The sequence below is a fragment of the Phragmites australis genome, chromosome 2 (assembly GCF_958298935.1).
Source record: "Phragmites australis chromosome 2, lpPhrAust1.1, whole genome shotgun sequence".
NCBI lineage: Eukaryota > Viridiplantae > Streptophyta > Magnoliopsida > Poales > Poaceae > Phragmites > Phragmites australis.
Window position 1 is genome coordinate 49283612 of NC_084922.1, and position 14157 is coordinate 49297768.

Consider the following 14157-nt stretch of genomic DNA (forward strand, 5'->3'; position numbering starts at 1 on the left):
ACCCAAGGTGCTAGGTGTCCTACCAGTCAGATCATGAAGTATGCCATAACTCAATGGGCGATATCGCTTTGATGGTAGTTTTATGTTGTCAAGTCAAGCAAAAAGGAATATAACATGAAGTGCACGAATGAGGGTTACTCATGGCAGGTGCACAATTTTAAGTGGAAATTGGTTGACTATTGGGATATGTCAATTGTGGTCGACCACACTTGCATGATAGAAGAACTTGAGTCCAGCCATAGGAATATCACCTCAGCCTTTGTCGCCAATATGATATACATCCAGATTGTGAACAACTTGAACTACGAACTAGAGTCTGAGAAGGAGTGCAAGTACACTATTAGCTACAATATGAAGCAGAAACTGGACGTCGCGTGAAATGATGCAGCAAGTGCAACAGAACGGATCATACTTATAAGAAAATATATCGTTGGTGTCCCAAATGTGAACCCCGCAGAAGCAGGTCCTTCTGGGTCTGCTACACATGGGAGACGTCCTCGTAGTCGTTGATCGTCAGCTTTGTCGGCTCATTGAGATCGATTAATGTTGTAATTTGTGGTGTGATAGATATTCATGTGCATACCATTGTACTCTATCGTGTTAGTACCGTGGCGGTCACAATGTGCGAGGTTGTAACGTGTTATGTTATGATTTGTTCACATATTTGTGTCTAATTTGAACAATCTATCATATCATATTATATGTTGAACGCTTATTTGTTCAGTTCCCACAAATAAAGACCAGTCTAGACCAATTTAACCATATATATATCGGTTGACACTTCTTACTCTCTTTTTTAATGTAAAAATATAAATAACTTGTGAACATGTAGATATGACGTAGCTGGAGCTGCTCGACCCCAAATCGACGTTAGACATCGTTCGTACCGCTTCGCAGTGTAGGCTGAGGACCTGCCGGTACTTCGACCTCGTGTGCTGGATGAGCTCATGAGTATTGATGAGCTATGAATCCTGAGGTTTTAATTTTGAATTTACAATTTCATACGGATTTAGACACGATATTGGTCGCTAACTGCAGTATATTTGCAGGTTGTGTGCTACTGGCCTACTTCCGCTGTGTCGGCTTGTGGAGGCGGACGCGTTTGCGAGGGCTTCGGAGGTGGTGACTCAATTCAGCTACGACAGAGCCCTCCTCGTGGCCCTTATCAACAAATAGCGTCCTGAGATACACACGTTCTACCTCCTGTGCGGCGAGATGACGCCCACGCTCGAGGATGTCTCGCTCTTGATGAGCTTGCCTTGCGTGGGTGCCGCTGTTGGGGCTAGAGACGTGGCCGTGGGCTGGTGGGACGAGATGCTGGGCCGCTTCTCCATCGTTGAACGTAGGGATGGTGTAGCCTCGTTCAGCCCTTTTCCAGTGACTAAGAAGCACAATTTGATGAAGACCTTTCTCGTTCAATTTGTGGTACATATATCTTTTAATGGTTTGGCATCTCCTTTACTTTATTAATGGATGTATGTATTTGTACTTCTTCCTTGTTTGTTAGGCAGACACTGTCGGTGACATGGGAACTAGGGGTCCCCGAGTCCCGAGGCCAGGACACCGGAATGCCACGTGGCACCTTCCCTCGGAGACTATCTTCCCGAGGTCCGAGAAGACCAAGTTTCGGGAGAGGGCGCTCGGGGCTATGAACAGTGGTCCCCGAGTACCTCAGTTCCCCGAGGACCCGAGAAGTACAAGTTCCGGGAGATGGCTCTCGGGGCCATGAACAGTGGTCCCCGAGCACCCGAGTTCCCTGAGGATCCGAGAAGTACAAGTTCCAGGAGAGGGCGCTCAGGGCCATGAACAGTGATCCCCGAGTACCCGAGAAGACACAGTTCCGGGAGAAGGTGCTCGAGGCCATGAACAGTGGTCCCCGAATACCCGAGTTCCCCGAGGACCCAGAAAAGGCATATCCGGAGAGGGTGCTCGGGGCTATGAACAGTAGTCCCCGAGCACCCAAAGTTCCCCGAGGACTTGAGAAGCCCCTTACCGGTGGACCTCACAAGGGCTCAGCGGTGAGGTGTCAGTTGGTGAGAGGCCCGATGCTGCATTTAAGAGGGGGCATGGCCTGTCACTTCCAATCACTCCCCCCACGCCTGCTGTCAGTCCCTGCCACTGCCTGGCAGGGAGATGTTGGGATATCGTTGCTGGGCTTGAGGTATATCGCCTGCCGCCCTGTTGTGTCAGGCTTGCTTTGACCGGGCGGGCACGCGGGGTTGCTCGGTGGCTGCTCGGTGCCCCCCTGCACCCGCTGAAAAGCGGCACGATGACGACAGGATCGGTCGCGGTGCATTTTTCAACCCCCCGTAACATCAAGCTGCAGCCCATGATGGTTGCTTTCCATTTATGACTCATGGGGACTCGCGTCCTCCTTTCTGGGCACGCCAAGCCTCTCCGACAGTATAAAAGGAGGGGATGCACCTCGACGACAAAGACAAGTTTTCCAGAATGACAGGCTGAGAAGTTTTAGAAAACCAAGACAAGTTTAAGAAGTTCAATGGACGACAGACAAGCTAACGAAGACAGAACTCACGAAGCTCTAGACTTAGACAGAAATCCTTGTAACACAAGAGATTCACAGAGAGGCATTCCCAGAGCATTTATAGCATACACACAGGAGTAGGGTATTACGCTCCGTGCGGTCCGAACCTGTCTAAATCCCTCGAGCATTTATTTCCGATCATTCGTCCCGCCTGCATCTCCCATTTACTCTCATTAATTCACGTATGAGGTAGATTCAGAATCATTCCTCAGTCGAATCTCAAATGGGGGTCCCTCCGGATCCCCGCTTGAGGAGTTCATCCTCCGACAAACACCATCCATCCACTGGCAAGCGATGAGGACATCTCCCGATACCTCGAGGCGTACCTACTATGGTTGTTCGGGTAGGTCATGTCCACCGAGACCCACGATAACACGGTCTTGATGAGCATGATCTCCTATGTCAGAGAGGTTACAAATGCCGACCCGACGAAGGTCCCATAGTACAGCTTGGCTTCAGCTGTGCTGGCTGCGATGTACTGCGGCCTGTGCAATAGGTGCACGAAGACCGACGACAACACGGTCATCACCAGGTGTCCTCTGCTGCTTCGGATGTGGTCGTACGAGCGCATCACCATCGATAGGCCCGTTGTTGACCTTAGCGCGTACCAGTATACTGCAGATAACGTCAACGGCCTGACCATGGGGTCCTTGTGGTGCAGACGTAGGGTAAATGTTATGCTATTCGTGTATGTTTATGTTAATTAATTCATTTTATTCTCTAACTTAGTTTGGTTGCACAGCTGAGTTAGTCTGACATGCAGACACACCGCGCGTACTCGGACTTCGTTTGCTAGTTCGATGAGATGACGATGGACTGCGTGCGCTGGTGACCGTACACAGAGGCTGAGGTACTTCGATCCGCCTCGCTTGGACTTTCAATGCTCTGCATACGTGGCCGGGAGTACTGACTCACGACTCGCGCCCTCATCTTCAACATCTACATCGATAAGTACTCACCGTATTACATGATATGATAGTTTGGGAAGTTCCAAGTGTGCCCGCTACCGTTGACTAGGTCGGTGTCTATCAACATACACATGTGCGTAACGTTGTAATTACATTTTCATATGATCCACGTGTACACCTTGTATTCACGGACTTATGTTTCTCCAGGTTGACGCGGAGGGGGGCTCATTTCACAAGCGCGTTTGTGTCGCGTGTGCAAAGGTGGGTTGAAGAATAGGACCAAGCTGTTGAGCATTTGTGTCGCGTGTGCAAAGGTGGGGAGCATTCATCGACCCCGATTCATCGCGCTGCCACACTAGCCACATTCATCGCGCTGCCACACTAGCCGATAGCTCCGACCTTCGCCGCTGAGCCGTCGAGGACGTTTTCGACACTGATTTCCTCTTCGACCCCTACGACGATGAGGCGGTCTTTCACCGGGGCAGTCAACCCCACTACAGTGGCACATTGCCTCAGCTTTCGTCCTCCGGCGTTGGTGTTCCCCGCTACGGTGTCATAGCGCCTAGGCCACCCTCCACCGATGCCGGTGATGACTTCCATGCCAACAGCGGTGCGACACACCTTTCCTTTGCGAATAGAATGAACCGTTTGGACAACTGTTGCACAACTACCATTTTTCGCCAATGAATGTGAAATATTTTTCGATTTACTGAATACAAAATCTATATTACAAAACTAATTATATATATATTTTTAATTGAATTAAATCGAATATGTCTCCAGATAGATGGGCGATACAAATATGTCGCCCGTTATATGGGTGAGATAAAGATATCATCCGTTCAATGGGTGAAGGTATCGCCCGTTGAACAGGCGATATCAAATTCCCGCCCGTTGAATGGGCGAGACCTTCATCTCTCATGTTATTAAATTCACTGAGAGCTAGGACCCACAAAATCTTACCCGTTCAATAGATGAGATCTTATTCACACCCGTTGAACGAGAGACGATAGGATAGAGCTCATTATATTTCAAATAGACATATAATTTAGAAATATTATATATATATGTAAAATTCCGTTTAAGGGTCTACCACCAGCACTGAACATTGGGAGATGGCTAGCCCAGCGCCACTGCCTTGTCAGGCCTGAAGTTTCAAGCCCATTGAACCTAATGAGCCCATTCACATAGCATCGAAACGGGAGCCCAATTAGACGAGGCCCATTCAAGACTTCGCGGGCGGGCGGGATGCGGTGGGATTTTTTTTTGGCTCGTCGTGGTCGAGGTAGGCGGACGTCCCCCGCTCCAAATTTTTGAACCACCCGCCGGCCGCGCCCGTTGCCGCCGCTGCCATTTTGGCCTGCCGCCCAGGGACACGCTCAACAGCGGGACCTGCCCCTGTGGTCCCGGCCAGGCGCGGTTTACCATTTTGCCCCCGTCCTTAGCATTTGGACCTTGTCTTCTTTTGCAAGTCTAAGTGTTACTTAGTTCATCTCTAATCATTTTTCATTTGTTTCGTTCTTTTTTTTTATTTTCTTTATTTCTTATCTTTAACAAGATTTTTTAAAAGATTCACGAATAAAAATGGGGAGAATCCTATAATAAAGAAAATGATCTTGAAAATACTTTCGTAAAAAACTATAAAGAAAAATTGATGGAGCGTTGAAAATAACGAGAATCTCTTAATAAAAGGAACATGACTCGCGATATAAAACCGTTGAAGATGATCTTAATTCACCTAAATTCTCACTTGACAAATATCAAAACGTACCGTGTTCCATATCGAGCAATTTCGTGGCACAGGATTAGTTAGGTGCTACTTACTTCACATGATTACTTTAGAGTTTTACATTATAATTTTTTACATTTTATGTGCTACTTATATTATAGTTAATTTTTTACCATTTTATTATATTTATGACTAAGAATTTATTAACTGCATTTTTATAGCAAAACACGCTTAACTAACCTTAGACTGTAATAAACTTAACGCGAAGGGGGTCTATAAACGAAACGACAAAAGGGCAAAATAGTGAAACGCAAAACTGAAAACCGAACGCCAAAACAGCCGATTCCGGCGGGTTGGGCCGCCAGGCGCAAGCGGGAGTGGGCCCCGCGGGATCCATCCCATGGCATCACACGTCACCCATTTATTTATTACTAGCACTTCCCGTCCGCTCCGCCTCCCAAAAATTTCCCCCCTTTTCCTCCCACCTCCGCAGCATCCCCACCCACGCCACGGGCCTAAAACCCTAGCCCCGCCTTGCTCCGCGGATCCTTCCCGCCCATGGCCTCCGACGACGCCAAGCCCGCCTCCCCCGCCGCAGCGGATCCACCCGCGGACGACGCCAAGGACCCCGACCCCGCCGAGCCCGAGGCTGAGGCGGAGGCCAAGGAGGGGAAGGGGGAGGAGACCCCGCAGCAGCCGGGGAAGAAGCGGGGCCGGAGGAAGAAGGGGGAGGCTTCGGAGGCGGGTAAGAAGACGCCGCCGTCGAAGAAGGCGTCCGGTCCCTCGGTGGAGAGGCCGTCAAGGGAGAGGAAGACGGTCGAGAGGTACGCGGAGCTCGCCCCGCGCGTCACGCCCGCCAAGAAGTCCCCCGCTATCCTCCAGGTGAGAAATGAATCTTGTCTCATATCTTCGCTCGCGCGCCGGCGTTCCTCTCCCCCCTCCCGATCTGTTATTTTCGGATGCGACGCGTATCTCACTAGCGGTACAGACCTGTGATTTCCGTGGTGACATGCTAAAGATAGCCTTTTGTGGATGCTTGAACACCCCTTTCCCATGCTTCAGTTTGGGTTTCAGATCTGGGAAGTTTGTTCTTTTATTCTTGTTAGCCGATTCTTTCGTTTTGCTGTTTTGTAGGGCTCTGGAACGAAGCTGAAAGACATCCCCAATGGTAACTTCTCGCCCTTGAAATGTTTTCCAGTGTATTATTGTTATCACTTGTTTGCTTGTGACATTTCATTGTGTGGTGACGGGCTGTTTAAGCACTACTTAGTTGTAGGATGCGATGTCTCTGCTTGACTGTGACAGAGTTAATGGTCTGTCCACGTAGGAGGCAAAATTGTTTGAAAACAGTTCTTGTCAAATTTTGGAGAGCCCTGCTTTTTATGTGTATTTGGTGCTGAAACTATAGTTGTGGAGTTTGGGAATGGATTCACTAAAGAGCTGGATGAAAGCAATGACACTCTTCTCCGATCTGTTTGCTCTGTTTATCAACTGGATATGTCCAATTTGAGCATGGCTTCTGTGGTAACTGTCATATTTATAGCTGGCTCTTGCTTGCAATCATGATTACGACTTGTGTTTGGCACTAGGAATTTGAACTGGGGTGTTTGGTGCGGGTACAATAAAAAGGAATCAGGAACCTGAGTTAAAGTTTGAAATCTTTATTTCCATGTGCTGTAATTGAGAACGTGCTGACCATAATAATAAAACCTCCTGCTGTAAACTTAAAACCACGAGGTTGTAAACAGCTTGTGACTATGAGGTACGTAGGTATTCTTGTCTACTTGGGTTCTCTGTTCTGTTACTTACATGCTCATATTTTAAGCATGCCTGACCTGGACCTTGCTATAGCCTTTAACTTATCTCCTTGCACATATCCATTTGCTTTGTTTTATTCAAAAACAGACCTAGACTATGTAAGCTGCCAAATTTAGACTGTTCTGATGTCTAGATCTTAGATAGGTCGTCCTACATTTTTTGAGTGTTCTATTCTTCAAGTTGATCCGTTTGTCTCAGTGACATTATTACTCCCCCCTTCATGTTGAAAATTTACATTGAATAAATGAAAATATATACAAACTGCTCTTATCTTTTAGCTGATGCTTCATTGGCCATGAGATTCTGTTTTGGGTCAGCTGAGCCATCCAGAATTCTAAATTAATCGTCTGCACTCTTGTTCATTCCATACTAGTTTCCTTCAAACTATCAAAGAGAAAGGCAGATGAGAATCTTCAGAGTCTCCATACTCTAATGTACGGGAGAAAATCAAATGTAAGGCTTCCACAGGTCTTGTGTAGCTCTAGTATGATTTATTTCATTTACCTTGTTAACTGTGACAATTCTCTTCAGGTCCACTTTTTGAAGAGAAACATATCCCAATTTTCTGGGTTTGTTTGGACTGACAATCAAGTAAGTTTTTTTGGATGGCACCATGTTTTGTGGGACAAGAAATAATTTTCCATATTATGTGCTTAGCTCCATTTTGTAGTGGATCGCCTATGTGTATTTGCTCACTATGTTTGCTGTGAAACTGTAACCTATAATGATGCACACAAACACACTTTGAGCACCAACAGGTTTTCTTTATTATATTTCCGATGGTGATTGTCTCATTTAAATCCTGTACTAATGTAATCAAGGCAATATTTTTAGTATTGTTACAGTTTTCGAACAATTTGACCTGCTATTTTTTTGGCAACTTTGTATGGATTCTTGACTTTTTTGTTCTTGATCATGTTTGCCCTGCCTGTATATTGATCAGGAAAAGCACAGATGCAGGATAAAGGAAAAGCTTGACAAATTTAACAAGGAGAAGTTGCTTGATTTTTGTGAAATACTGGACATTCATGTTTCAAAAGCAACTACAAAGAAGGTTACTTGGCCGAACCTTGTCTTTAAATAATATGGGCAGTGAAACCTGTAGTAACAGCTTGTGTTTTGCTCAACTTCAGGAGGAAGTTTCTGCGAAGTTGTTAGAGTTTTTGGAGTCTCCTTGCATTACTAGGGATGTTGTCCTCACTGATGAGAAGGTACAACCTCTATCAGAATTGCTATGTATATGATGTTTTCCATAGGACAAATGTACAATTAGGCAAATCACATGAAATTTTCTATTTGCCTGGTGCCCATAGTTGTTATGGCAGTGTGATGAGGCACTGCGACCCACCACCTTCACAACTTTACAACGCTTATGGCACGTGGCTTGGCGACGCCATACACACATTGGTGTGGCGAATACACATTAGAATTCACAATTGCTAGTGCAAACTGAAGTGCCACCAGCCTACCCGAACTAGTGTGCCATATGGTCTTGTGGGGTTGACATGCAGGCATGCACAGATGAACCTTTTGCATCCAACTGTCAAAGCAGCCGAACTTGGCCCAATAAGTCCCAAACGCTACCTCACCTCTCTCTCTGTGCAGCCCCAAAACAAAGCTGCCACCCTCTGCCCCCCTCATTCCCTTCCCCAGTCTCTCTCTCTCTCTCTCAACAATGAGATCTGCAATGGGTGACGGCGGTTGTCGCAGGGGCAGCGGCGGATGCCATACCTGCTAGTGCCGTGGCGTCGGTGTGGCTAGAGCTAGAAAACCGCCATACCGATATGGCGACAATATGGTGTCACTATACTGATGCCATGACCACTATGCTGGTGCCTGCTTTAAGCAATGTGATTGCTGGCTGAGTGTGGTTGTATGTGGGTTGCATTGACAGTGTTCGCATAGCAGTACTCAACCTCAAATTAGTGCTGAACTTTCTGTTCTGGAGTTATTTTTTGACACCATAAACTGATGTGTCTGTTCTTTTTACTGCTATTGCAGAAAGGGAAGAAACGAGGAAGGAGATCTAAAGGAAGTGGCCAGGCAACTTCTGAAGGTGCCTCTTCAGAGAAGGTAGTGATTTCTGGTATTGTACTCAGCTAAAATTTGAAATTCTTTTCAGTGCCCTGCTAACACCAAAACAACCATCTGTGTAGCACATTCATCTGTATCCTGAAACCATGTGCTTCATTTCTAAATATCACTTCCCTGTATCCTTTTGCTGGTTTCCTTGTTGCTGTTTATTTGTAATTACCATCATGAACTATCTAGAAATTGTTGATTTCTCATTGTTGCACTTTGGTAACTTCTGGCAGAACCACTGTTTTTTTTAGAAAATGAGCTATGGAAAGTTAGGGATGAAAAATACGGAAATAAATTTGCATATACTAGTCCGAAAATCTACTATTTTGGTACGTTACTTATACGATCATTAATTGTTTCTTTCTACCATTGACATTCCCTCATGCTTCCCGTTTCAGTCTGGTGCTTAACGCATGATTGTGTATCTTATTGGTCCTCTACTTCAGTACCTCCATAGTTGGAACAGTAATGGAATCCTGATGTCTGCTTGTTTTATAATTCAGAAAAGGAAATTGAGCCAGAAACAAGAGAAAGAGAATGATGATGAAGATGCTGGTCCTGCTGCTTCTGAGGATGTATCTATGGGAGAAGAAGCTGATGTGGACTCTGAAGCAAATGATAATGCTGTGAGTGATGAAGAACCTGATGAGCCTCCAGCAAAGAAAAAGTCATCAGATGTTAAGCAAGCAAAGAAAGAAGCTGGGCTTAAGGAAAAAGAAAAGGATGCATCAGGAAAAAGGGCTTCTAGGAATCCTGCAAAAGGTGCATCAAAGCCTTCTGAAGATACTAAAGACGAGCCCGATGTAGAGAGCAAAAAGGTTGGGAAGAGAGGCAAGAGTTCGAAGGAAAGTGATGTGCCTGTAGATTCAAATAAGGCTAATAAGAAGGTTTCTAAATCCAAAAAGGATGATGGAAAAGAAATCCAGAATAATAAGGCTTGCTCTAAGGATGGTGCCAAGCTATCCAATAAAAGTAAAGGTATAAGATCTGTAATACTTGTTACAGGAAGTATCATATATTCATATCAATCGATCTTGTTCTGTGAAATATTCTGATTTTGTTTTTGATGCATTATTGCATTACGATCATACTAGTGCAGAATCAAGTTCATTTGTGCTAGTTAATTAAGAAGCACAGAAAGTTCTTTTTGTTTTCTGTTCTCTAAAAACTGGTTTCAGTAGAAAGGCTTGTCATGACATTCAAGAGTTTATTTTTGTGATGCCATTTAGAGCCTGTATAATCTATTAGATTGTTGCAGTAGTAAACTGTTGTCAATCTCTTCTAGCAGGAAAAGGCAAGGGTGGTGCGGATGCTGGATCTGCCCCAACCACTGAACAGCTGCATGCTGTTGTTAGCAGCATTTTGAAGGAAGTTGACTTCAACACTGTAAGCAAATAGTTAATTTTTGAACATGGTGTATCTTTTTAACTTGCTTTGTATGCTGAATGGTTATGTTGTCTTGTAGGCAACTTTGGCTGATATTCTCCGACAATTAGGTACTCATTTTATGTTTTTGCTTAAGTTTCATTAGAGTCAATAGGTAAAGAAATTGTGCATTCTAAACTAGATTTCTGATCTATAATGTAATGTCATTTCTGTGACTGGTAAAACCAGGGGCGCATTTTAAAATGGACCTCATGGACAGAAAAGCAGAAGTGAAGCACATCATAGAGGATGTGATAAATAGTATGTCTGATGATGAAGGTGAGGAAGACAACTCAGAAGATGAAGCAGAAGACAATGCTAAGGCAGAAAATTCAAAGGATGACCCTGAAGAAGGTGAAAAGTAGGTCAGCGAGCCAGATGTGATGTGGTCAGATCAGTCTCGTGTCAGTGTTATGGATCAACAGACTATTTCATGCCAATGTTCCCGTTTGGGAGGTTTGGTTCTGTACAATGGGGCACTACAACAGCGAATTGGTGACCTGGGTAGTACAAGATTGTTAACTATTTCACAGTCATACACCTAGTTGTGCTTGACTTATTAGTGACCTGTAGTCTAGTTGCTGGTCATGTACAATAGCGGTGCGTTTAATAGCTTTGTTGCTTAGGTAGCTAGCCTGACTGTAATATGCAGAATAATTCTTGGTTTGTTTCCTCCATTTATCCATGTAAAACGTGTATCCGTCTGAATCATTTCTGCTGCTTGCATTTCTTGTCTGCCTCACCCATCGCAAAGTTAGTGTGTGCTTTTCTGATGTTTTTTTCTTTTAATCTTCATTTGTGCGATGTGCAGTGTGCTAGCTCTGAAGTGCGCATCTCTCTTCAGTTGCTTCTGGTCACCTGATGTGCATATTAAGATATTATCAACGCTCCTGTTACAAAATAGAATTGCCTGAATAATTTTTCAAAAAAGTTAGGGTTGGATGCTGCATCTCTGCAATCTAGAATATCATGTTAGGTGGTCTACCGTCTTGGGTAATTCGTTCAGTTTTGCTATCACACTTGTCCTTGGTTGCCCTCAAGAAAACAAAGTTGCAATTGGCAAATGGCATAGCAGTTCTTGTTTCTCATTCTTGTTCTCTCTGCTTGCCATTTTCACTTGCTATCTCCAAATTCCAGCACAATTTGCCCTCAAGAAAACAAAGTTGCAATTCGCAAATGGCATAGCAGTTCTTGTTTCTCATTCTTGTTCTCTCTGCTTGCCATTTTCACTTGCTATCTCCAAATTCCAGCACAATGTACAATACGACCATATTGGTCGGTTTCGTGAAACAAATTAGCCAAGCCCATCTCGAATACGGTACGTACGATGTTGCATTGGATAGGCCGTTCCGATTCTCACCTGCATGGAGAACAATGTGCATGCTGGCTGCGTTTTTGGTTCACTCAATCCAAATGTCCCAACCAACTCGTGCACACGAAGAAGAAACCCCTGTTCTTATATGCCTGGTCTCTCTATCCCTTCCCCTCCTGGTTCTTGCACGAACAACGTCCAAATCCAACGGTGCTCAGCCGCTGATCCAACTCCAACAATATGGTAATGTTCATCCCGTTTGCGCATCAAATTCTCCTCATTTCTAACATGAAACTAGCGTATTTCTGCCTACATTCATACAGGTGCAAGAAACGGGCGCGGTTGAGCTGCGCATCAGGCAGCAAGGGGAGGCGTCGCTGGTGCCGCCGGCAGAGGAGACGCCGAAGGGCCTCTACTACCTCTCCAATCTGGACCAGAACATCGCCGTCATCGTGCAGACCGTGTACTGCTTCAAGGCCGACGACGGCGAGGGCAGCGGCAGCGCCTGCGACGTGCTGAGGGAGTCCCTGGCCAAGGTGCTCGTCCCTTGCTACCCGCTCGCCGGACGGCTGACGATCAGCGGCGAGGGGAAGCTAGTCGTGGACTGCACAGGTGAAGGCGCCGTGTTCGTGGAGGCCGAGGCGGACTGCGCCATGGCGGACATCGGCGACATCACCGAGCCGGACCCATCGGTGCTCGGCAAGCTCGTGTACAGCGTCCCTGGCGCCAAGAACATACTCGAGATGCCTCTCCTTGCTGCTCAGGTAACGTACGCTTGACTACGTGAGTTGGGCAATGCATGCGCAGCTGGGCAGTCAAGCAGTCAGCACATTTATTTTCACGCTTCCTACATTTCGGACAAGCCCATGAACACGGTTTTAGAGGAAGCTCTTGGGAGCCAGACCGACCCGACGGAGGAGGCGGGCGCGGGGCGGCAGGGCGCCGCTGGTCGCGAACGGCGAAGGATGGCCGGTGGGTAAAGGTGGGGCATAGGAGCGCGAATTCGTCAAGTTAGCGCGGTTGGGGTGGCGGGCGTGGATCTGGCGGTAGGAACACCGCCGGAGACGACTGGGGGTGGGCGGGAAGCAGGGGTGTGATGGGGCGGAACGACCGTGGGTGGGAGGTTGAAGACGGCTGTAAGCTGTTGAATGCTGTCGTCTGTTTTTTTTTTTTCAATTTCAGACTTATGAAGAATAGGATTAGCAGTTGCATTGAACATTAGTTAGAATCTGGATCGAGTTTTTTCCAATTCAATATGCCATCGAGTTAATGATTTCTTGTGCTAATGGTGATTAACAAGGTGACCAAGTTCAAGTGTGGCGGTTTCGTGCTGGGCCTGGCCATCAACCACTGCATGTTCGACGGTGTCGGCGCCATGCAGTTCGTCAACTCGTGGGGCGAGACGGCGCGCGGCCTCCCGCTCTCGCTCCCGCCTGCCCTCGACCGCGCCGTCCTCCGCGCGCGAGATCCCCCACAGGTTGCCTTCCCACACAATGAGTTCGCTCAGATCGCCGACGATGACAATGAGGACTCCCCGCCGAACGAAGGAGAGCCGCTCCTGCACCGCTCGTTCCGATTCACGCCGGCGTCCATCGCGCGCGTCAAGGCGCTCGTCACGCTGGAGGGCCGCGCGTGCACGACGTTCGAGGCGCTGGCCGGGTTCGTGTGGAGCGCCCGCACGAGGGCGCTGGGGATGGGCCCCGCGCGGCAGAGCAAGCTCCTGTTCGCTGTGGACGGGCGGCCGAGATTCTCGCCGCCGCTGCCCGCGGGGTACTTCGGCAACGCCATCGTGCTCACCAGCGCGGCGTGCGCGGCGGGGGAGCTGGCGGCGTCGCTGCCGCGGGCCGTGCGGCTGGTGCGCGGCGCCGTGGAGGCGGTGACGGACGCGTACATGCGGTCGGCGGTGGACTACTTCGAGGCGACGCGGGCGCGGCCGTCGCTGGCGTCGACGCTTCTGATCACGGCGTGGTCGCGGCTGCCGTTCGGCGCGGCCGACTTCGGGTGGGGCCCGCCCGCGGCGTACGGCCCCGCGGCGCTCCCTGAGAAGGAGGTGGCGCTGTTCCTGTCGTGCGGGGAGGGCGGGGGCGTACGCGTGCTGCTGGGACTGCCGGCCGCGGCCATGGCCGAGTTCGAGCGGCTCGTGGAGGAGGTGATGGCGTCCTGAACAACTACATGACGGATCCGCATGCGTGCACGGTAAATTGGCAATGGCATCAAGCGAGAGGACAGGAGCAAGCTCGCTCCGCAACTGAATTAAATTTGTGTGATCGACTACTATTCATGTGTTTCTTGTTCTTGATCTTTGTAGCATCAACAAGCTACTGGATTATTACCTGCA

The 14157-nt window shown here is 47.7% G+C and overlaps 2 protein-coding genes across 3 annotated transcripts; both read left to right on the top strand.

The window, feature by feature from the left end:
* Window positions 1–5631: 5631 nt before the first annotated feature.
* LOC133909500 (DEK domain-containing chromatin-associated protein 1-like) lies at window positions 5632–11236 on the top strand. 2 transcript variants are annotated; one of them, XM_062351954.1, is made up of 11 exons: window positions 5632–6064; window positions 6317–6350; window positions 7374–7453; window positions 7532–7591; window positions 7944–8054; window positions 8134–8211; window positions 9002–9073; window positions 9586–10060; window positions 10368–10468; window positions 10548–10578; window positions 10697–11236. In XM_062351954.1, exons 1-11 carry the CDS (start codon window positions 5741–5743, stop codon window positions 10870–10872), a joined length of 1542 nt encoding a protein of 513 aa, XP_062207938.1. In that variant the 5' UTR covers window positions 5632–5740; the 3' UTR covers window positions 10873–11236. The 2 variants fall into 2 exon arrangements, with proteins under 2 accessions (XP_062207938.1, XP_062207940.1); XM_062351956.1 differs by having other exon boundaries at window positions 10371–10468.
* A 432-nt stretch (window positions 11237–11668) lies between these two features.
* LOC133909501 (omega-hydroxypalmitate O-feruloyl transferase-like) lies at window positions 11669–14157 on the top strand. Its single transcript, XM_062351957.1, has 3 exons — window positions 11669–12062; window positions 12143–12583; window positions 13120–14157. Exons 1-3 carry the CDS (start codon window positions 12060–12062, stop codon window positions 13981–13983), a joined length of 1308 nt encoding a protein of 435 aa, XP_062207941.1. The 5' UTR covers window positions 11669–12059; the 3' UTR covers window positions 13984–14157.

Excerpts from the sequence above, each read along its gene's own strand:
- LOC133909501 (XM_062351957.1), top strand. Across the intron at positions 12,584-13,119 it reads TGCCTCTCCTTGCTGCTCAG|GTGACCAAGTTCAAGTGTGG; the intron begins GTAACGTACGCT and ends GTGATTAACAAG.
- LOC133909500 (XM_062351954.1), top strand. The coding sequence starts at position 5,741 with ATGGCCTCCGACGACGCCAAGCCCGCCTCCCCCGCCGCAGCGGATCCA. Across the intron at positions 7,592-7,943 it reads TTGTTTGGACTGACAATCAA|GAAAAGCACAGATGCAGGAT; the intron begins GTAAGTTTTTTT and ends TATATTGATCAG. Across the intron at positions 8,212-9,001 it reads TTGTCCTCACTGATGAGAAG|AAAGGGAAGAAACGAGGAAG; the intron begins GTACAACCTCTA and ends CTGCTATTGCAG.